This window comes from Stigmatopora argus, chromosome 9 (genome assembly GCF_051989625.1).
Source record: "Stigmatopora argus isolate UIUO_Sarg chromosome 9, RoL_Sarg_1.0, whole genome shotgun sequence".
Classification (NCBI taxonomy): Eukaryota; Metazoa; Chordata; class Actinopteri; order Syngnathiformes; family Syngnathidae; genus Stigmatopora; species Stigmatopora argus.
In genome coordinates, this window is record NC_135395.1 from 4,101,143 (window position 1) to 4,125,659 (window position 24,517).

The 24,517-nt window shown below is 38.1% G+C and overlaps 2 protein-coding genes across 3 annotated transcripts; both read left to right on the forward strand.

Annotated features, from left to right (window-relative positions):
* The first annotated feature begins 458 nt into the window (after positions 1 to 458).
* Positions 459 to 5,801, forward strand: LOC144082126 (ras-related protein Rab-33A-like). The gene is made up of 4 exons (XM_077608991.1): positions 459 to 842; positions 2,885 to 3,025; positions 3,661 to 3,741; positions 4,030 to 5,801. The coding sequence occupies exons 1-4, from the start codon at positions 480 to 482 to the stop codon at positions 4,252 to 4,254; spliced, it is 810 nt and encodes a 269-aa protein (XP_077465117.1). The 5' UTR covers positions 459 to 479; the 3' UTR covers positions 4,255 to 5,801.
* Positions 5,802 to 7,555: 1,754 nt separating this feature from the next.
* LOC144082125 (fragile X messenger ribonucleoprotein 1 homolog A-like) lies at positions 7,556 to 22,700 on the forward strand. Of its 2 annotated transcripts, XM_077608990.1 has the most exons (16): positions 7,557 to 8,062; positions 10,994 to 11,046; positions 11,128 to 11,221; positions 11,325 to 11,396; positions 12,804 to 12,952; positions 13,229 to 13,322; positions 13,515 to 13,631; positions 13,741 to 13,911; positions 14,537 to 14,615; positions 15,018 to 15,172; positions 15,691 to 15,777; positions 15,925 to 15,985; positions 16,067 to 16,147; positions 16,410 to 16,610; positions 17,898 to 17,977; positions 18,159 to 22,700. In XM_077608990.1, the coding sequence occupies exons 1-16, from the start codon at positions 8,012 to 8,014 to the stop codon at positions 18,348 to 18,350; spliced, it is 1,737 nt and encodes a 578-aa protein (XP_077465116.1). In that variant the 5' UTR covers positions 7,557 to 8,011; the 3' UTR covers positions 18,351 to 22,700. The 2 variants fall into 2 exon arrangements, with proteins under 2 accessions (XP_077465115.1, XP_077465116.1); XM_077608989.1 differs by having other exon boundaries at positions 7,556 to 8,062; positions 15,925 to 16,147.
* Positions 22,701 to 24,517: the final 1,817 nt, after the last annotated feature.

Sequence of the window (24,517 nt, forward strand, 5' to 3'; positions counted from 1 at the left end):
TCAGAATACGAATGAATAAATCAATGTAGAGGGCAACAATAGGTCTGACACTTGATTAAAAGCAGATATACAAAAAGTTTCCTTTTACTGAAAGGCGATTTATAGTGGTTTGACGCTTGATGAACTCAAATATTCAAATTGAAAGAGCTACCATCTTTGTAAAAACTCAATTGGGGATAGGCTACATGTAGGGAGCATGACTAGGCTTAATAGTGCAAGTGTAAGGGCCTACATATAGTGGTCCAAGAACATATGCGAGAAAGATCCACATTTCTATCATTATTAATACTACTACAAAATACTACACATGATTTTTCCTCCCTGCGCTCGTGTGTTTTTAAATGTTCTGCCCTTCCCGGCACGACACAACAAGTCTCCTCCTTCTTTTCCCCGTCACCTCCCTTCACTCCATCCACCCATTCTTCTTCCACCTCTCCTCTCTCCACTCTCCCGATTTTCGCATCTGCTCCACGGGCACCATGACCAACGATTCCCCAGAGGAGGAGAGCCGAGGAGGACGGAGGGTACCTCGGCCGAGCCGAGCAGACGACAATGTCACCATCCTGACATCATCCATGGACGTTTACCGAAACCGGAGCCGGGCCAGCAGCAGCAACGAGGCTGGCGCCAGCTTTACGTCGTCCGCGGACCTAAGCACCTCCTCCCTGGAACTGAGCATCCAGACTCGGATCTTCAAGATCATCGTTATTGGGGACTCCAATGTGGGAAAGACGTGTCTCACGTTACGCTTCACTGGGGGGAGCTTTCCCGATCAGACCGAAGCCACGATCGGCGTGGACTTCAGTGAGAAAGCGGTGGAAATCGAAGGAGAGACGATCAAGGTAATATTAGCGTGTCTGGATGTGATTCGGAGGTGTTTCCTTGTCTCTAAACCCCCCCACAAAAATGTCACTCTAGCTACTCCATGATCCACTTACTTCATCACAATAATGACGACATTTGTCACTATGCGTCTTCTGTGGTGTCAATTTCAACACTGACTGATAACTAATTGTTATTCTAAATCAGCAAAATGATGTTGGCATTTGATTAATAACTGCCACTGCGGTCAAACCAAGGCACTTTGTCCATTAGTATTTTGCCATCTAAGGTTTTTTTGTGTTTTTTTCTGTAATATAATATGGAGAAAAAATCTCTATTCTATGTATTTGTTTTGTTAAATTCGTATTGTTGTCGAGAAAACTGGGGATCACTTAAAATTTATGTTGTTATTGTGTTATGCGTGCTAAGATTATGTCACTTCTAGTACAGGAAAGGACGTGAAAGTTTCTAAATGGTCAGTGAAGTGAAAGCAAGCATTTGGAGAGAAAAAAACACTTCGAATCTGGAAATTAAATTGAGGCTTCGATAATAATAATAATAATATTGATAATATAGTCATGCATAACATTTCCAATCAAGGTATAGTCAATCGTAGAGTGAATGAAAGTATTTTATACTGGTGACCTGTGCTTGCTGAATACAATTATCTGATATTGAGAAAAGGATCGGGATTCTCTAAAGAAAATGATATAATTGCATATGCATTGTTGCATAAATATTGTCCACATTTTATTGGGTCTTTATTGCCATATCAAACAAGGTCCAAAATTATCTCCTCACATACCCATTTGATTGCCACAAAGCCAGCCATGTGCATAATATGCTCCCATCCCCCTTATAAATCTCATCTGACCACTTTTCTCCTTTCTGTAACATCTCCATGCTCTAAGACTGCTTTGTCACAAAAAGGTAAAAAAAATTTTTTATGTCGGCTTGTTTAAATTATTGAGAATGTCAGTCTCACAGTGAGTGACCTGGGTTTAAATCCCGGTCGGTCCACCTGTGTGGAGATTTCATGTTCTCCCCGGGCCTGTGTGGGTTTTCTCTGGGTACTCCGGTTTCCTCCCACATTGCAAAGGCATGCATGGTAGGGTGATTGCACACTATAATTTGCCCCTATTTATGAGTGTGAGTGTGAATGGTTGTTTGTCTCCTTGTGCCCTGCGATTGGCTGGCCACCAATTCAGGGTGTCCCCCGCCTCTTGCCCGAAGTCAGCTGGGATAGGCTCCATCACCCCCCGCGACCCTAGTGAGGATAAAGCGGTTCAGAAAATGATGAGATGTACAGTATATAATGTATGTGATATAACGACGTAATTCACCACTTTCAATACTATTAGTGGAATACTAATCATTGATTCATTTTCCAAAATGCTTATCGCATACCTGTCAACCTCTGCCGATAACTGCCCTTATAAATGATTATGATTCCCCTTACAAACCCCCACAAAACCTTACAAACACCGTACGACTCGTACGGTGTTTGTAAGGTTTTTGGGGGGTTTCTAAGGGGAATCATATCGTACGGTGTTTGTAAGGTTTTTGGGGGGTTTGTAAGGGGAATCATAATCATTTATAAGGGCAGTTATCGGCAGAGGTTGACAGGTATGTTATCGAATTAAATTGAATTGAAAGCTTTATTGTCGTTGTACATAAATACATATACATACATTGTATATTGTACTTTGTACAAAGAGATGCATTCCAGGTACAGCCTAGCCAGGCACAACTACCACCTACCTTGAGTCTTGTAGCTGTTTTCAATTTCAAAGATTGTGACATAAATGGAACACTGCTAAGCTTTGAACTTTTTAGGTTACCTTATAATATACCGTAATTACCTTCCAAATGTTTTTGAATGTTTGATTCCCACAAAGGAATCTATACAAAAAACACCTTTCAAAATATATGGATATAGTAGATACGGCTGTTGTTTAACGCGTCATGGGTCTTTCTGATCAGAATATTTGTATAGGATATTTTAATAACCACAAATGTTTAAACAATTTCAAATGTTCATCAAACACTTATCTCATTTCAGGTGCAGGTATGGGACACAGCTGGCCAGGAGCGATTTCGTAAATCCATGGTTGAGCACTACTACCGTAATGTCCACGCAGTTGTCTTTGTTTATGATGTCACCAAAATGGCTTCCTTCCGCAATCTTCAAACATGGATAGAGGTGAGTTTTAACAATTATAGTACAAAGTATGGTTTATTCGCAGTAACCTTCTGCAGAGCGCAAATTTCAGGTGTTATCGCCAAGATGAGGCCTTGATGGTTATTTGGATGTTAGTTTTCTCACTGTTGACACTCTAAAGAATATCTTTTTTTCTTACCCGTTTGAAATGATTGTTCTTTTGACAAATTTTCTTAAAATACAACAGAAAGAAGATGGTTGCATCATTTTCATAATGGGTGAAAATGTGTAGCTGTTACAGCACAAAAATTTTACCTTGACCATCTTCCTTCTGTTGTATTTTAAGAGAATTTGTCAAAAGATGACTGTATCATTTTCATAATGGGTAAAAATGTGTACGAATTCATTAAATACACTCAACTAATTGTAATATTTTAAGCTTCTTTTTTTAATTTCAAGATTTATTTCAGTGTGTTACAGCAACCACTAGTGATCAAATCAATAGTTATTATTTAATGTTTTATGCATTTTAACCAATTATGTAACTACTACACAGTACGTTGCACTCTGCTATGGCGTACATAGTATTTGCCTGTTAGTTTTGTCTGTTTATCATTAATATTTCAAAAAATCACCTCAATTGCCTGTCCTGAAACACGTGTTTGCTTTTCTTGCAGGAATGTAACGGTCATCGGGTTTCAGCATCAGTACCTCGAGTCCTCGTAGGGAACAAGTGTGATCTGGTGGACCAAATACAGGTCAGTAGATTTATGCATTACCTACAGCAGAAAGCACATGATCGAGAATGGTCTTTATAAATGAATAATCCATTAATTGATTATAACCAATTTGCAATGATTGCTGATTATTTACTTTCAAGCCTTAGATTGTTTGTGTCTCATTTACTAGCCTCAAAAAAGGACAAGTAGTATTAAAATGATGTGTTGTATTTTACCCATGTTTGATCATGGAAATTCAATCAAATGATAATATGTAGTGCTCGATTCCTCTGTTTTAATGATCTGTAGTAATAATCCTTTCCCCAGGTACCATCCAACACAGCATTGAAGTTTGCAGATTCTCACAACATGCTTCTGTTTGAAACGTCTGCAAAAGACCCGAAAGAGAGTCAGAATGTGGACTCAATCTTTATGTCACTGGCCTGTCGACTGAAAGCCCAAAAATCTTTACTCTACAGAGACGTGGAGCGCGAGGACGGCAGAGTGCGACTCACTCAAGAGACTGAAACAAAAAGTAATTGTCTTTGTTGAAGTAAAATGCAATTAGTGCAAGTACTGGAACGGAATAGTGTATATCAGAATAACGATGCATGTGAAGGAGGGGGAGAAAAATGATGATGGGGACATAGATGAAAAGTCTTAAAGCATTTTTACTGGTTTAGGAGCAAGATGATGCTCAATGGAAAATATAGAAGTGGAGGTGTGGACTTGAGCACAAGAAAAGACGATCAACATTACATTCGTACTCATGAGATCTGAAAAGAAGGGATCTTTTTACTGCGATGAGCTATGTTTGGGATTTTCTTCGCTTGAATAGGGGCCTGTAAAAAGTATTTGAACAATGACCGAAAATTAATGAGGGAGCAGAAAGACAAAAAGTAACAACAAATGAAAAGAAAGAAAATAACACTTCACTTGGGGAGTATACAGTGCCTAACAAGGAGTTAGACAGAAACCTTTTGGAGTGTTTTCATTCTATACAAGACTATAGTAATATACAGGACACAGCAACTTCAATTCTATTAAGTTTGGGCATTGTATAAACTTAACAAGGACTTGGACAGAAAGCTTTTTAGAGTGTTTCATTTTGTATGAAACTATAATATACAGTACACACTACCTGGAATACCATTATGTCAGGGCATTGTATAAAGTAGACATGAAAACAGATTACAATGATTCGCAAATCATTTTCTACTTAGTGTACAGGTCATTGAATAAAAAACAGATAAACTTCACTTAGAAAACTAAAAAACGTGACAAAAAGAAAAGCCATTTACAGAACCAGTACACACATTTTTAAACAGGATTAGTAGCAAAATATTTTGAATATTATTTTAACCTGGAAGGAAATGTATTTCATATGTCCTTCATACAGCCCTTGCCTTCATAATGCAATTCTGAGTTTGATGATCCAGTTTACCATCAGGACCTTACTGTATGGGAGTTTTAAATCATAGTATATAATCACCAATATTATTTCATTTGTACCATCAAAAAACTATGACTGGCCTAAAATCACTGTGAAAACATGAATACAGAGGGAAAATCGTGTATCTTGGACATAGCATAGGATAATGCTTAAACATGTGTTGCTTCTTAACCAAATAGGAAATGTACTCTTTGCCTTTATATACAAATGCAAGAAGAGCCGAATGACATATAACTTCTCGTAAGACACAATATTTTCCATCATTTTCTCTGTCAAAGTGTTTTCCACAGTCATATAAAAGTCCCCATTTAGATATAGATGGGCTGAAAACCTGTCTATACAGGGCTAGGGCAGTGATGATCACTATTTACAATCTACAGACATCCAATATGCTTGACATTGAGATAGCTGCCAGATTAAGTTATATGCCAAGGGACACCGTGCTGTGGTTCACATGGAAATAATTCACATGAACGAACATTTCAGTAAATCCTCAAAGGTGTAGGTTTTAGTGATTTACTACAAACTTAATAAACCACTCGGCCGCTTGTGCAGCTTCATCTTTGTTGTTCTCTAGTTTTAATGTGCTGATGGATTATTACGAAATGTGTGCATTGTAAAGCAAATCCGATTTCAAGAAGTTAAAAGAGCTGTACAAAACATATATATAATATATATAAAATATAAAATACATATATAAGTATATATTTATATATGTATATATTTATATATACATATGTATATATATATATAAATATATATACAGTGGTACCTCGAGATACGAGCTTAATCCGTTCCGGGACCTAGCTCGTATGACAAGATTCTCGTAACTCGAGGTAAAGTTTCCCATTGAAATGAATGGGAAACAAATTAATTTGTTCCAACTCTCTGAAAAAAACACCAAAAACAGGATATTGGATTGAAAAAAATGTTATATTTCTTATAATTCGCCATATATTGACAAAGTAATAAATAACGAGTGGTTTAATAGAAATAAAGTGTTTAATCTAACTAAAATTGGGCGGATTTCGCCGAGGGGAGAGGGGCACAAAAGGGGCGGGGGGCTTCGTTTTTTTTTCCACACGACGCACTCGTAAACAGAACAAACACTCCACCCTCACGTTCGCTATCGATGGGCTGTTTGCTGTCGTACTATTCCCTTCAAAATATTCCGAAAATGATGCACACAAATGTCCTCACAATCGGAGAACGCACGACCACTTGCCAACGAGCAGCAGTCTTATCAGCGATCGCACCGCTGCTCATGGGAGCTTCGGGGGCGCTGGCTAGCGGCTCCTTTTAGCTTGTAGCATCTGTGTTCGCATCCCCTCGAACGGCGCCTATGATAGAGTTGCTACCGGGGATGCTGTTGCGAGCCAGTGCCCCCGATGTTCTTATGAGCAGCCAACGAGCAGAGTCTTTTATCAGCGATCGCCCCGTTGCTTATGGGAGCTTCGGGGGCGCTGGCTAGCGGCTCCTTTTAGCTTGTAGCATCTGTGTTCGCATCCCCTCGAACGGCGCCTATGATAGAGTTGCTACCGGGGATGCTTTTGCGAGCACGAGTATACTTCATTACCCAGAAAGCCCTCTTTTCCCCGCGCATGCGCGTTGTGCGTTTCCTGGTCTGAATAGCTCATCTGGTGCTCGTGAATATTGTTATACACGAAAGATATGCCAAAAAAAATGCCATGGCAACCTGGCTTGGTCGCATCACGAAATTTTGACCGCATCACGGGCGAATTATTCGATCGAAATTTCCCCCGTAAGACGAGCATTTTGTATGACGAGCGGTCGTATGACGAGGTACCACTGTATATATATATATATATATATATATATATATATATATATATATATATATATATATATATATATATATATATATATATATATAAATGGGAAATTCACTTTTAAATTACAACCTTTCCAAATCAGGACAATGCTTTGTTAAAAACATCTTGTTACTTTTAAGGAACAGTCATCCACAAGTGTGTGTCATGAGTCATACAAAACATAAACTTCACTCAGAAATAATTGTTTGATATTTACCACGGGGGGGTTGTGAAAAGGCGGACAATTTTTCTCTGTAATGTTTGGGGGCTTTGCCTGTATTTTTTTCTCATGTTTTATTTGACTTTAAAATAAAGAAAATGAATTGAAAAAAATATAGGAATAAATAACCTAAATCAGTAAACAGGATGGTTACCTTTCCACATTGGTCTCCTTTTCAATGGATGGATGTTAGTGAGAAAAATGTATTTTCCCAAAAATGTATTCTCTACATGACATAATTATTTTTCTTCAATATTTCGTCTTACAAATGCAAAACGTGGGATAGATGAGGTGGGACGGGCACATCTATGACAAGAATGACGTGCCACTGATTGAGTTATTTTAAGATGTTATTTGCGTAAAATGAGTCGCTTCGTAATTTGGATTTTCCTTTTGGTCATTCAGTTCTTCTAATGAGTAACCTGGGGATAGCAGCACTAGTTCTTCGTGAACGTAAGCAGCCTCGGAACTGAGTCGAGGAAGAAACCGGAGACGTCACATAGATGCGAGTAGCAGCAGTTGCTGCCTAACCACTAATCACACAACATTAACTACCTACTACGAGCAAACCCTTGCGCGGTCTACATGCGTCGTCTTTGATTACTCGTAAATACAAATTCGTATGTTAGCTTTCAACAAAATCGAGATTTGACGAACTCGCAGTACTAGGGATCGTTTTCCGGCTACACATTTATTTGTTTCCCTCGAACCCTCTGCCTGGGCTAGCATCAGGCTAGCCAGCTAGCTAGCTACCCCAATCGCTAACTGTGGTTAGCTAGCTAGCGAGCTGTGGTATCAAGCATCATGGATGAACTACTAGTAGAAGTGCGAGGAACAAGCGGTGCCTTCTATAAGGTAAGTTGCGATTTTTTTGAAAATTCTTTATCATTTTTTTTGCAAAGCAGCATGCGATGCGTACGTACCGTGAGCAATTTCCCGGTTGTAGTAGCATTGATTGAAGTACCTGCTCCGGCCTCCGTCTTCCTCGCTCGCACTGCGCCGGTAAACAACAAAGATGACGCTGTTAATTCGAAATCTGGCTTGACAGCATGTCTACTTTCTTGGTGGATCATATTTTGCCTGTGATCTAAGGCACTTTTAGTAGAAACGGTGCTGGTGCTCATTCTTAACCGAATGAAATGTGATTTCATTGAGTGAAGCAAGCAGTTGTCGATCAGTCATACTAATATATGGATGGCTATTCTTCTATATCTGTTCTTTCATAATCGGCCTATTATCGATATCTGCCACATTTCATTTTAGTTTGGTTTCAATTGGTTACATAACTCCTTGTTTGCCATTGACGGCGATAGACGTCCAGTTAATTTTGACAGGGTGTGAATGATCACTGTCAGCGTAGTCAGCTGTCGTGGAATTGAAAGTATTGTTAAAATATATATGTAATTTATAGATGTATTAATGGTATTACATTTTTTTCACATTCAAAAGGTTGTTGGTTTTAGCCTCCAATAAAGTGTGCATGTTCTCCCTGCTCTTGTATGAATTTTACGCCAAGTAATAGCTTCCTCTGATGTCCCAAACCTATTCTGCTTGGGTAATTTGAAACTTGATATTACTTACGAGTGATTGTTTGTGAATGATTATTTGTCTTTATGGGCCCTGCGATACTGGGGACCAGTCTAAGTTTCTCTTCATGAGTCAGCTGCAATCAGATCCAGGTTATTTGTTTCCCATCGAGCAAAAGGGAAAATGGATGGTTGTATAAACGAATTTACAACGTGTGTGGTGGGATCGTTCAAAATGACGTGCAGTGAATTAAGTGTGAAGTGATTTTGAAAACAATGTATCACAGCCTGTTAAACATTTTACATTTTGGCTGCGTATAATGAAGCCAAGGTGCAGTGTTTTTTATTAGAGTTGACAATGACAAATGACTAGTGATATGTATTTATTATGGGAGCAACTAAGTCACAACATTCATTTGGTCCGTATTATTAAGATACGTTTAATCAATCCTTTATTCATTCATTCATTTTCTGAACTGCTTTACCCTCACTAGGATTGCAGGGGGTGCTGGAGCCTATCCCAGCTGGCGGGGGACACCCTGCCGATCGCAGGGCACAAGCAGACGGACAACCGTGACCATTCGCACTCACACTCATACCTAGGGGCAATTTAGAGTGTCCATTAAGCCTCCCATGCATGTCTTTGGAATGTGGAAGGAAACCAGAGTACCTGGAGAATAACCCACGCAGGCCCGGGGAGAACATGCAAACGCCACACCGGTGAACTGACCTGGATTTGAACACAGGCCCCCAGAGCTGTGAGGCCGACGTGCTAACCACTCAAGTCGCTGACACGCAGAGTTCTTTATATTGTTGATAATTAAATTTGATTGTACTTACGTTCTCATAATTTTGGACTCGTAACAAGCGATGTCCCCGATCCGGTCACATCATTTTATTGATTTTTTTTTCAGTGTTTAAGGGCTACAACGGAAAAAAAATTAAATGCAAAACCTCCCAAATCATTAATAGATGCGTTTTCCAAAGCACATCTTGATAAGTTAGCAATTAGTCCGCTGCTGATGTTTTATTTGCCTGGGCGCTTACTACAGCTGCATGCTCACTTGATGTCACAATAATAACAGTGATTGCCATAGAAAATGTGGTGACAGTATTTTATAACAATTACGTTACAGTGCTAAGAGAAAATTGTACTCTGAGTGTGAGTCCTATGACCTCTCTTGGTGTATTAAAATAATTAACCCTTTTACATAGTCTGATTTCCTCAACATTACTCAAAAGTGCAAATTTCAGACTCTTCCAGTTTTTATCTGGCACCAAACCTCAAGACATGATGGTTTTATTTTGATGGTCGAAAATGTATTTATCTGTCCATGAGTAAACACTAGGGGGCACTTGTGCTCTTGGGACAGGACACGGGGGCTTTCTTACTGGGTTAAATAATTAATACTTTTGATCTTATCAATTTATTCCTTTATATTATAGATGTAACTGTTTCACTTTACTTTTCTCTAGGGAACCACCTATAGTAAATGAAAATATTCTCAATTACCAGCAAAAATAATTAATCCACAAAAAAAACTACAGTTTTTTTTGGGATGCAGTGTAATTTTTTCAGCTACCATATAGAACAAAAGATCACCTTGAATTTACTTCAATTTAGTCAGTCATTTATGAACATTTCATCCTTAGTACATTGCTGCGGTATCAGATTGGAAATATCAGCAGATCCTCAAAATCAGGTGCACTCGGGTGCAAAAATTTGTGATGCGGATATCCCTACTTGTAACATTCATTTTTTACTTTGGTGGTCCGATGCATCCCCCCCCCGTTGGTTTCTATGCATAAAGATGTATTGAATCCTAATAACTAAATGAAATTAATTGACGAAATATGTTTCTATGGAGTGACTTTTCAGTAAAACATTTGGAATTTTCCAATTAACTGGCTATGTCGTAGATCCCATCATTTTAGCCTACTTCTCATCGTTACCGATTTTGTGTCCTGTCTGTTTTTCATTTGGCTTCTGTGCATTCGTTACTTGTAGTCTGTCACACTCAGGACACCGGCAACCCACAGGCAAGCCACTTTGTCTGGTGTCCTTCAGGGCATCGCATGTCCTACTTTCAACATTTGATGTTTACAAATCCAGAGATTTTACAACTTCAGAGTGAGCCAAACTGTCAGCACAGATTTAATGTGGCTGAGGTTACAAAACATACCAGGATCGAAGTTTGCCCACCTTTTGTATTTCTGAATGTTTTTAAACATCTTTCATTTGACCTCTGTGCTTCTTTAGGCATTTGTGAAGGATGTCCACGAAGGCTCCATCACAGTTGCATTTGAAAACAAGTGAGTAATGCAAAAGTGCCAACAACATGGACATTATTGTAGTGCAGGCAGTGATCAAATAAATTCTTGTTTCTGTATTAGTTGGCAGCCGGAGCGCCAGATCCCGTTGCAGGATGTGCGATTTCCTCCTCCAACAGGGTTCTGTAAAGAAATAAACGAGAGCGATGAGGTTGAGGTGGGAACAATGCCAATAAATATATTTTCTGTTTTGGGAGTTTGTTTATCTATTTTTGTCAATGTTTGGTGCTGAATAATATTTAAAATGTGGGTTTTGACAGGTGTATTCCAGGGCAAATGACAAGGAACCTTGTGGATGGTGGTTGGCAAAAGTTCGCATGGTTAAAGGAGAGGTAGGACTCAGTCTGTTCACTGTTTCACTTTTGTTTCTGTGCTTCAGTTACTCGGTCCAAACCATTTCACTTTCGTTTCTCTGCTTCAGTTTAAGTTTTCGTTCACAGCACGCCCAGTGGGCAGGACTCGCATGTCTTTTTAAATTTTGCTCAGGAGAGCACAACTAGCAGGCGCATTTGTCTTGATTTTCAGTGATGCAGTTCACCTTTTATATCAGTTTTTAGGTCTTTTCATCACTCATCATAAATATGTCCAACTTTGGACGAGAAATTAGTCTGACCAGCTGTCTGTCTTTTGGACCGTCCCTCTATTCTAAAGATTTTATCTCATCCATTTCTTTTATTATTGATAATATGGAATTTATGTACATTAAGTTGTAAGAAATTCAGGACCATTATCTGAAATAGGCTGTACGGAATCAACCTGCAGACACTCGATGAACAAACATTTCACTGTATAGCATTTGAAAAGTTTACCAAATACCAGGTCACTATTTTTCTTGTCTCTTTAGTGTTTTTCTTTATCGGCGGTATTTATTTATAAAGACCCTTACATCTGACTGATGCTTTAGTTTTACCGTATTTTCTCGAATTTAACGCGCACTCGAAAATAACACGCAGGTAATTTTGGGCCAAAAACATCTGGAAAAACGCAGTAATCGAATATAGTGCGCACCTAAAATTTCCCGTAGTCCTCCGGCATCCTTTGGGCAATTGACGTTCTCTTTCTTACAGATAGGTCGTGCCGTTGCATAAACTTATAGCACCAACATGCAGACGATTTGAAGCCGGAATCCTTGTTGTTTTTTTTCATGATTTTCAGGGCGAGGATACGCAGCTCGACTGTGTTGATGGCACACCCTGCAGCTCTTCTCTCAGCAATCGTTTTAAGAAGTTCTTTCTCTAACTCTGGGAACATTGCTTTTCTTCCACGTCCTGATGCTTTTGCTGTTGCTTTTTCTTTCAATAATGAGTCTTTCTTCTTCCTCCAACCACGGATGTTAGCTTCACTAATATCGAATTTTCTTCCAGCTTCTCTGTTGCCCAATTCCTCTGCCACTTTGATGACTTTTCTTTTGAACGCTGCGGTATAACTTGCTCGTTTTGATGCCATGTTGCTTGTACAATGTCCAAAACTGAACTGAGAGAGGGTGAACTGAGACGAGTACGAGGCTAGAGGGGGGCAGTGGTGGTCTCGGCTTTCCGATTTTCGATCGGCTTTACGAGATGACGTAAAACCGAAAATTTTTCGATCGAAAATTTGTAATTTATTTTAGTTATTGATTATAACATGCACCCCATCTATTGGAATTAATTATATAGCAAAAATCTGCGTGTTATAATCGAGAAAATACGGTATTCCTTCTATTTGATAGTCCGTGTTCTTATAATTTGATGTGTCTGTAGTTCTATGTTATAGAGTATGCTGCCTGTGACGCGACATTAAACGAGATTGTCACCCTGGAGCGGCTACGGCCGATCAATCCCAGCAAACCAGCCACAAAAACTACCTTCCTCAAAATCAGACTGGATGTCCCTGATGATCTACGGCAGATGCAAGTACACCATATCCATTTCCGTGAAAAGGAATTTGAATCCTATTTTTCACTCATCAATGTTAAGAATCATCAAGACAATTTTGAAATCTTTGGGGAACAACGAACAAGGTGCAGCGCCTGAACGATGGCTTTATCTGAGCCGTTGGTGTGATAGACATTGGAACAAATATTAGAAATCAGATTGGGGCCAATGGTAGAAATACACTTCGGTTAATTGATAATTTCCTTACATATTCCAATTGTAACTGTCACTAATGATATTTCATCTTACAGGTGTTCTAAGGAATCGGCACACAAAGACTATAAAAAGGCTGTGGGAGCGTTCAGTGTCACCTATGATTCTGAGAAGAAGCAGCTGGTCATCTTGGTATGTGTTGCTTTTTCTATTGCCACATTTTGCAATCATTTTGTGGTCAAAATCTAGATGTACTAAAATGGGATCTGTGTAAGTGTTATATTTGACTTTAGGGAGGAGACCGTTCATCTTGTCTTGAATCTCTACTACAGTTGTTTGAGGTTAGACTTTTGAAGTGTGATATATTTTGATATGTTGTTACAGTCGGTGAATGAGGTCACAGATAAGCGGGCCAGCATGATGAGCGACATGCACTTCAGGAGCCTCCGCACCAAACTGTCTCTCATGCTGAGGAATGAAGAGGCTAGCAGACAACTCGAGGCAAGCACACAAAATAAAGCTGAAGAAAATTGTGATGACATCAATTTCCCCCTTCCGGCCAATCAAAAGTACAAGTCCTATTTACTTTCTTTGTTTTGCTTGCTTGCAGAGTTCCCGACAGCTGGCATCACGCTTCCATGAACAATTTGTTGTGCGTGATGATTTAATGGGGCTCGCCATTGGGACTCACGGTGCCAACATTCAGCAAGCCCGTAAAGTCCCCGGAGTCACTAATATCGACCTTGATGAAGAGACATGTACATTCCATATTTACGGAGAGGTATTATACCCCCAGTTGTTCTATGTGTCTCAAGTCCAATCAAGTTCGATCAGAGACGATTTTATGATGGTTTACAACCACATACTTTAGTCAATATTTTAAAATAATCCAATTTAATTCAGGCTAAAACCTTTCAACATTTTTTTAAATCAATGTTTTTAATTAACTCCATTTTCTGCATTTATTTGTATTAGTGTTGCTTGCATACGCACATGAATATTTTCTTTTGCGTTTTGTATTTTTCGGAATATAAGTATCAACAGCCAAAGAATACACAATGAAGAGGAAAAAAAATATATGTATGAGTCTCACTAGATATGTCGCAATTTTGGCAGGGCATTTTTTTTAAAATTTAAAACCAAGTTCAAACATATGTTAAAGTAAAAATAAAATGGAGAGCAACATGCTAAATAGGCATGTTTTCACTTATAAGTTTTCCATATAACTATAGCAAAAAACAACAACATAACAGGCTGTCTATGGTCAGAGAGAGAGTGAAAGAAAAAAAAAAGTTGCACGCCTTGCCGAACTATATAAAGTGTGACTTATAGTCCGGAATATACGGTACTCATCAATGTGGTTTTCACAACATAAAAGTGTGTTTCATATTTGATGTTTATCTAAGGACCAGGAAGCTGTCCGTATCGCACGGTGTTTCTTGGAATTCTCTGAAGATGTCATCAAAGTACCTCGGAACTTAGTAGGTGAGAAAGTCACTCAAAAACAGGCGCATGACTGTAGTAATCGAGTAAGTCTTCCACGTTTTTTGGGGAGGGTCGGGGTGATAACTATATTAGAATTTATGTAGAAGGGTGAATACAAAAAATGCATGATTAGGCATTTATGGGACTGACAACTTAGTAAAGCGTTTGGGAGTAAGTGCGGTACTATAAACGCAGGACAGTAAGGGGAACCATAAAACGGTATATGAAAAAGTTAAAACATAATCATGTCAGTCATATGTTTCAGATGCTAATCACCTAATTACATGAAACTACAACTGCTTTCCTGCCCCTTGAAAGAGTCTCAATTTTTCACAGATATTCTAAATTTCTGCAAAATAGCTGCATGAGTCCATAGTGATAATTATGATTTTTCTTTTATAGGCAAAGTGATTGGGAAGAGTGGTAAACTAATCCAAGAAGTGGTTGATAAATCTGGTGTCGTGCGGGTTCGTATTGAACCAGAAAATGACAAAAAGCCTTTGGTTGGACCATTGGTAGGAGCAACAACCTCAGCAACAGCCTCAGCAACAGATGATGTGAGTCACAAAGGAACTTAGTGTAATTGGTTAAGTGTGTGCAAAAATGGCATAACAGGCTCACATTTATCAAATGTATTTTTGTTATTATTTAAATAACTTACTTATAGTATACATTAAATTCTGTACTTATGGATGTAGAACTATACTGGGACAATGGCATTCATATGTAATTCAACCACTGATCATTTCGGACATAACCGTTTTTGTTTCTTTAAAATGGTAATGAACTTTAGTTTGTGTTACTCTTTTAAACTTAACAATTGATTAAAAATTGTGATTTTTTTTTATGCCAAGAAGTTATTGTTTCTGTCTATATCATGAAGACGCTCCTCGGTTGCTTGTTTCTCTCTGGCATGATTTGGTCAATGCTACAAAGTGTTTGTTTACTTTAGATGAAAATATATTTTTTCTACAATTGCTAGCAGTAACTGCCAATTTTATCTCTAAATGAGAAGTGGGTCAGAAGGACGTGTACGATGTCTTGGACTTTCATTTTTTGACAATCTTCGCCATAGGGAATGGTGCCCTTTGTCTTTGTGGGGACCAAGGAAAGCATCTCAAATGCAACGGTACTACTGGACTATCACCTCAACTACTTGAAGGTACGCTAGAAATTCTATTTCACTTCTTCTTTTTGTTATACTTCAAACTAGTTTCACATGAAATGGCGCAGGACATTGATCATCTTGTCTTTGAAGTATACACGGTTATGTAATGTTGCATGTCAACAACATTCCCAATACCTGCAGGAGGTGGACCAGCTTCGCCTGGAGCGTCTTCAGATTGACGAGCAGCTCAGACAGATTGGAGGTGGGGGCGGAGGTGGGGCGGGCCCACGAAATCAGAAAGACAAAAGCTACGTGTTTGATAATGGCACGGGCCTTGGGAGAGGTGCAGGAGGAGGGAAGCCCTATGTAGGAGGGGGAAGAGGCGGTCGAGGACGAAGAGGAGGAACTGCAGCTTTTGCTTCAGGTGATCTCCCAATACAACATCAGTCAGATTTTTTTTTGTACGTATAAAAAATCTTTATGTTACAGTGAATTGTATTTCAAGAGAAAAAAGTTGCTGTAAAACTAAGAGAATTAGCATGCACACCTGCCAATCATAAACAATTTAAAAAAAGCTTTTTAGACATTTATGTTTTACTGCTATTGTACCTGATTAGAAACTTAAGTGATAACAAAAGACACTTCATTTATTATTGTTTTAAACTGACTTCCACATATCTCATTAGGCACCAACTCAGAGGCTTCCAACGCTTCAGAGACGGAATCAGACCATAGAGACGAGCTCAGCGATTGGTCCCTTGCTCCCACAGAAGAGTTAATGACAGGAGGTGGGACATTGCCTAGACGGACAGACGGCAGAAGGCGACCAGGTGGGGCAGGACTTCGGGGGCGAGGAGGAGGAGGAAGAGGGAGAGGAGGATATAAAAGTAAGTTATCTTGCTCTTTCACTTTTACTTGGGAAGTATCATAAGTATGTTGTAATGTCCTATCTGCTCATATAAAAAAATAGAAATTCATGTAATTTGCAGCTGATTTTATTTCTGAGTTTCTTTTTCAGAAATAATAAAATTGTTTGCTAATGAAATAACAATAGCTCCGTTTTATGTCCCTCGATGTAACATTTGTTTTTTTTAGTACCAATGTTAGGGTTGTAGTGAATGTTAACGAATTGGCTTGTGTACCAGCAGTTCAAAATTAAATTAAATGACAGTACAGACGCTCCCCTACTTACGAACATTCAACTTACGAACAACGGTACATACGAACATGTCTGCAAATTGCGTTTAAGTCGAAAAATGTTCGTAAGTCCAATTTTGTATTTCGCGCCTTTTTCAGAGTAGTACTTCTTTCCGCCGCTAATACCGACGCCTGGCGCTGTGAGAGCTCAGCTCACCCAGCATCTACCTTCTTCTTTGCAATGCGGAAGTGCGTGAATGTATCTCCAGTGTGCAAAGAACCTTTTTCATTTGTATCATTAAATATCTCATGCATCCATTATTGAATATGGTTGGTAAAAAGCTAAAGGCTTCTATTGAGGGAGTTGCAAGGAAGAGGCAAGCCATTTCATTTGAAACGAGTGGCAATAATAACGAAGCTTGATGCGCGTGACAGTGGTGAGCGTTGCACATATATGTACAACTTGAATCGTTCGACCGTCAGTACCATTTATAAACAGAAAGATCGAGCAGCAGGACCCAAATATTGAACGTTGTACAAAGTTTGCAAATCAATTGAATGATGCCATACAGTGCTACCGCATCATTTATGATGAAAAAAAAAAAGAAGAAAACTGTGCAATCGTCGTTAGATCGCTTCTTTCGGCCAGTTTCTAATACATAAATCTCTCTCTCTATACAGTACTGTACATATTCTCTCCATTTTATTAAATATTTTTTTCAGTACAAACCAATGCGTGTTACTTATACAAGCCTTAAACATACAAATGCACTTATATCAACCTTCAATATACTTATATAGGCCTTAAACATAAATTATAATACAAAATATAGCACTGGATCAACTTACAAACAAATTCAACTTATGAACAATCGCTCGGAACCTAACTCGTTCGTAAGTAGGGGAGCGTCTGTACTCAGACTCGGGTTCTAAGAATATGTAATCGGAACATTCTTGATTATATCAAATTCAGAAAACTCTTCAGTGTTGGGAAATATGTTGTAATATATTGTTGATTGCACCGTTTTTTTCCCCAGCTGATGATGTTCAATGGAGTGACCCAAGGCCTCGTCATATCCGAGAGCCCAAAACGAGACCACAGGACGATAGCTTGCAGGTACTGCCCTTCAGTCGTAATTGAATTCATTTGTTTATTTCAATAGGAATTTTCTTTGGTCTGCCTTCAAACAAATTTCCTTTTATCGCGTCGGAAACCTTTTTAAATTGTCAAACAAATTTGAAGCAGCAATTCTTCACTGTCACTAGTTTCTGTATCACAGTACACTTTTATTCCACAGATTCGTGTGGATGGGAACAATGAACGTAGCGTGCAACATTCCCCGGGAGGAAGAGGAGGAGGGCCCTCGTCGCAGGGTGGGCACAGTGGCGGTGCCGAGGGCCCGCCGCGCCATCAACAGCGAACCGTTCGAGACCGAGGAATGAAGAAAGAGAAGCAGGATACTCCCCCCTTGGTGAACGGCGTGTCGTAGATGAAACACTGGAGGACCTTCTCACTAGACACACACATTCAGAGATGAACCCACACTCTTCACACGCACATTCGCAAACAACCGCTCATTAACCATTCACAGATTCTTTTTTTTTTTCACTTGTTTTTCTCTTATTCCGTTTTTGTCAACTACATTATTAGACAGGAGCTTCCATCAGCATGGAATGCTTACTGTAGTGAAGACCTTTTCCTGTCTGCTACTTGTTTACTTCTCTGTGTAGTGCAGCCGGCCGGTCTGTGACTGAATGGATGTTTTCCTCCCTCAGCCAGCAAGTAAGGAATGAAGTTGCTTGATTGAAAAGCAGTTTCTTGTTTAGACATTTTCAACACAACACTTTTTTTTTCTTTTAGCTCATTAAGCAACATGGCTGAAGCGCATGCTACCCTTCACTGTCTTTGCACCGTGAAGTTTCGTACTAAACCGTAGGATTACTCGTGTGTGTGTTTCAAGACTTCGATGGTAGGGTATAATGAGGGCAACCCTTATAGCTGTGGCGGGCTTAAGACATTCTCGTCCACAATAATCCCGAAACTGGCAAGATGACAAGTTAGGATGAGATCACATGAGGGCAACACTTTATATGACACATCAATTCTATTTTTCCTGTTTGTTTGTACAAATGACGATCATAAACCACACTCATTTACCGAATGTCCGTCTTTGGACTGTCCTTGTGGTGTTTCAGTGTCTTTTTGGACTAAAGTAAGCAAAGTGAGAGTTCAAGACCTAAACTTCTAGCAAACGTACATGCACACAAAACACATTCATGCTTATTGGCATCTCATTTTGGGAAAAGTTTCCTAACTGGGCTCTCGTTTAGTATATCCCATTTAGCTAAAGCAGTTAGCTTAGTTAGATATAAACCCATCATTTAGTTGGAGGAGACATGTCTCGAACAAATCTTTGGGATTTTGATATTTTATTTAGCTTTCTTAACTCCTAAGAAGCGTTTTAGGTAAGATGCCCTTGCTTGGAAGAGATTGGACTCTTTTGTGGTGACCTTTTAAAAGCATCACCACACATTTTTCACAGTTTTGTCTCTTGGTGCCTATGTACAAGTTCAATTGGTCTTTTCAATTTTAGAAAACGCATAAATCCGCCAGTGTGGTCAAGCAAACATAAATCCATGGCATGCAGATGCAATCAATCTACTACTAAATCAAAAATGCGTTAAAAATAAAAAAATGTATAGCTGTAAACACAGGAAAGCTACCAGAAATCCCTTTATGTGTTGTCTATTTAGTGATCTGTATATTTGTAATATATACTAAAAGCTTTTCTGGCACGATGATTCTGAAAGGAATTTTTTTAACTCGTTCACTGCCATTGATGAGAATAAACGTCCAGTCACGCGGCTCTTTTCATCTTGCTGTGAATTGACAGGAGTTTACCACTAATAGACGTCCAAGCCATTTGATGTGGGATGGTGGCAGCAAATGAAAGTTTTTTTTTTAATTATTCGTTGCCAGCCCTCCCATTTCAAATGGATTGAACGTTTAATGCTGTCAATGGTAGCCTCGGAGTTAAGAAAGAATGTTCTTTTAATACAATGCGAATTGTCTGGGTTGTTGACTGATGACATTCATCTGTCCTAGTCATTCTGTTCCTGCGATATCATTCATGTATCACATCCTGTTCTGGCATCACGCAGCCTGTAGTTTTGCTTCTTGGCGTGTTTCGATGATTCAATCTCTGCTTCATTTCCTGTATACAAATTCATATTGTCTGTCCCTCAACAAAGATAACAGGATTTAAAATGTATTTGAATCCAAATGGGGAGTTCAGTATGGAACTCAGAGTTGGCTTTTTAAAATTTGTTTCTATCTCTGTGCCATGGATTTGTACATTTTTGTCCCCCCCCCTTTTTAAGAACATGTGACTGATTTGTAATTTTGTTCCAACTTTTAGGCACATGCAACACTCTTTTCTGTGCTACACTATGGATATACACAAGTCCTCGTGCTCACATTCCAGTTTCTGAGGCCAGTATTCCTTTTAATTGTGCTTATTTGTCGTCATTTCTTTGTCACTAAACTTAACCGTTGGCAGTGCAGTCAGGCTGCATCTTTATGGTTGGCATTTTCTGCAAAGTATCCAAAAGTGGTTTGAGTACAAATAACCTTTTTACTGTCCATAAAGCATCAACAGAATGAAGTTGTTTAGTGTTGTGGAAAAGGAGAGGGTGACATATTGTATATAATGATGTCATAAATTGTCTGAAGAAAGATTTGTACTATTGTTTCAAATGTGCACTTATCCTTATTTTTTTTTCTTTTGTTGCTGTTTGATATCATTTAAATGCTAGATTTCTTGATAATAAACTTGCTGTATAAAACAAAAGTATCCTCCATAGTACAGTTGAGTCACATTGGTAGTGATGTCCGTAGCGCTCCAGCAGAGGTCCAAAACTTTCTATTTCACATAAAACAGTGAATTCATAAAATTTCTATACTGTTAAGTGTCTCAAAGAATGTTAAGAAAACTAATACAGCAACCTATTATCTTAACCATTTTGATATAAGGACTTAAAATTAGGTTGACTTGCAAATTAACTTTTTTTTTTAGTTGGGAGTTTTTCATTTAAACTACATAAACGGCTTCAGGTTTTGAGGAACACATTTTCAATTCTGCTTGGATTGTTTCGGGCTTTTACAAGGTTTTTTTTTTAATTTAATTTTTTTTAAGTTTAATGGATTTCAAAGTGCGCTCAAGCCTCAAATCATTTCATCCCTAAACGTTGCCAGACGTACAAATTACTTTTTTGTGTGTTTAAGATTGGAAAAATTGAATTGAAAAGATTGAAAGATGAAGAATTCCCAAAATTGTTGGACACAATATTTTTTGCTTGTGGTGTATAAAAAAAAAAGAATACATTTTTTTTTCATCACTGAATTAGAAGAACGATGAAGTTTAGAATTAAAGCATATTACACCTAGGATTAATGAGAGGAAGAAAAAGTTGGATGGTTCATGCGTCCTATTGTATTCTGTTCCCAGTAAAAAACAAGTCTTATCATTAAAGTCAGCTTTTTAACAATAAGTTAACTTGTTTGCTGTTATGTTTTTAGGGTTTAATACTAACTTATAGTGTTGCAAAAAGAAAAGTTTGTACGATAATAGAAAATGTACATTGCGATTGGAAACTTGCATGCTGCCCATGTATACTCGGTAGGGAAGTGGTGAAATGGAATTATTTGTTCAGATGTGTGTCACCATCATAACACTCATCCTGACGAGGTTTCAACGACTGCCTTTGTCAAATGCTCGAAACAAACAGTAGAAAGAGAGATGTGACTGTGAGCAACTAATGAGACTAATACCCAACAGTGACATTTAAATTTAACAAACTGTTCAATTTTGGAATTGCAACAATATTTGTTTTTGGGTTTGTGATACCCAGTTGGTAGACCTTTTGAAACCAACTGTGCTGTACTAAAACAACTCTTGAATGGTGCAAAAGCACTATAGCTGAGAGCATTCAACCATATAGAGACTTTTCTGTTCATCTACAATACATGTGGTTTGCAGAATGAATGGTGTATCTAATTTTTTTCCTTTATGGCTATAACCAACTTTAATGACTGTCCACTTCTAAAACTAGATTGCTAATATTTTCACTGAACTCTTGTAAATTCATATACTTATGGGCAATATTACAAAAAGGTTCAGAGTTGATGGAGTAAATGAAATTGAATGTGGTCATTTAATATCTTTAAAAATATTGTTTGGATGAACAGAGATGTTTACCTACTAATTGTTCTGCTAATCTGAACATTTCTGAGAAATCTTGTGGATTGAAGACACATTTTAATTATGACTTTAGATGGTGACGGAATAGATTCAACATTGTCTCAGAATTGTTTGTGGAAATTTTGATGCAAACCATTTTAAATGGCGATATTTGAGAAGAAATGGGTAATGCAGCACGGAGATCGTGATTTGCATCCCTCAGTCAGCATTTACTCCATTGGGGTTTGCAATGCATTTTCAACCGAAGATGACCAACTTTGACTTTTTCTTGCTTGCAACACTGCAACAAATGTTTCTTCTCGTACTCCAGAATGTATAACACATAAAACGCTAACTTGGCACATTGCTGGCTGTTTACTAGAGAAGCTCAAAGACAAGATGCAAAGAAAAAGTGTGTACATTCTTAAACCAGGGTAGTCTAAAAAGCTGTAAATCTTGTGAGCACTTTTGGGCATTTTTTGTTTCCCTGTGTAAATACTACTTACTAGCATTTAAGGTGTCTGGGTTTACATGTCTGGTTATAGTGCAATATATTTTGTATGCAAGCAGTTTCAATAAACATGAATTGATCTTCTGATAATACAGGCCTGGTTTTTGTGTTGCATTATTTTCTTTGCTAGAACTAATACACAACAGACAGTATAGCAATGGCTTACGAGTGGGCACTGTCAATTTGTCACATTTTAACAAATCAGGTTTTAATTTGAAGGAAGACGGTAGCATTTATATGCCAGACTGCTGTGTTATGGGGAGCAAACGGGGGTCCATCTGGGGGACTTAACTGGTATTTTCTGACAGTTTCCACAAGTCAAAATGTCTATGTACTAAAAAGGAGGGTAAAAGAACATTTTGTTTCAGCTTTTTTATGCATGCAACTTTGTTATATTAAAAAGTGGAGTTTGAAAACAAATTATTTGTCACCCTGCGCTTTTGGATGTGTTTATGACTATATATACACACAGACACATATATATGCATGCATATATATATATATATATATATATATATATATATATATATATATATATATATATATATATATATATATGCATATGTGTCTGTGTGTATATATGTGTATATATATATATTTATATGTATATATATACACACACATACACACACATACATACACACATACACGTACACACATACACAAACATACATACACACATACATACACATACACACATACATACACATACATACATACATACATACACATATAAATGCATATATATATATATATATATATATATATATATATATATGTATATGTGTCTGTGTATATATGTATGTATATATATATATATATATATATATATATATATATATATATATATATATATATATATATATATATATATTTATATGTATATATATATACACACACACACACATACACGTACACATACACACATACATACACATACACACATACATACACATACACACATACATACATATACACACATACACACACACACATACACATACACATACACATACATATACACATACACATACACATGCACATGCACATGCACATGCACATGCACATGCACATGCACATGCACATGCACATGCACATGCACATGCACATGCACATGCACATGCACATGCACATGCACATGCACATGCACATGCACATGCACATGCACATGCACATGCACATGCACATGCACATGCACACGCACACGCACACGCACACGCACACGCACACGCACATGCACACGCACATACACACACACATACACACGCATACATACGTATACATACCAAGGGACGATTTGGTCAGTTTACTCTGCATTTTTTGGCATGAGGGGGACGTGCCACCATATAAAAATATTAATAATAATTGACTTGAATTAAAAATGATGGTGCAGTATTTCATAATTTCCACACGGGGGAGGTGTAGAGCTGTCACTGACTCAAGTGAGATGAACGATTTGGTGCCGTCTCACGTCATAATATTCATTATTGTTACATTATGAACCTCTTAATTGCTGAAAAATAACAGCCCGTGAAAATATGAAAAATAGCATTGATTGTGTTGGGAATAGTTCAATTAAAATCGTGAGTTTTAATCATATCCTTGCTATAATGACTTCTTATCTCAGTGTCTTTGGAGCTCATTTTGTCATTTTATGCACCACTAACTCATCATGCAATTCCTACATTAAAATCTCATCACTTTGCATCTCTCTCTCTCTCGGTCTCGTTTTTCTGTCTCTCAAGGTCTGACCTAGTTTTGGACAGCACCCCCACCCCCCCACACAGAGTGTTTGATGCGTAAAACAAGACTAGGCAGATATTTTTGTATTCAAAGTTGTATTTCATATCATTGAAAATGGCCGGATTATAACAAGGTCACGGCCACATTGCGTACGTTTATTCCCA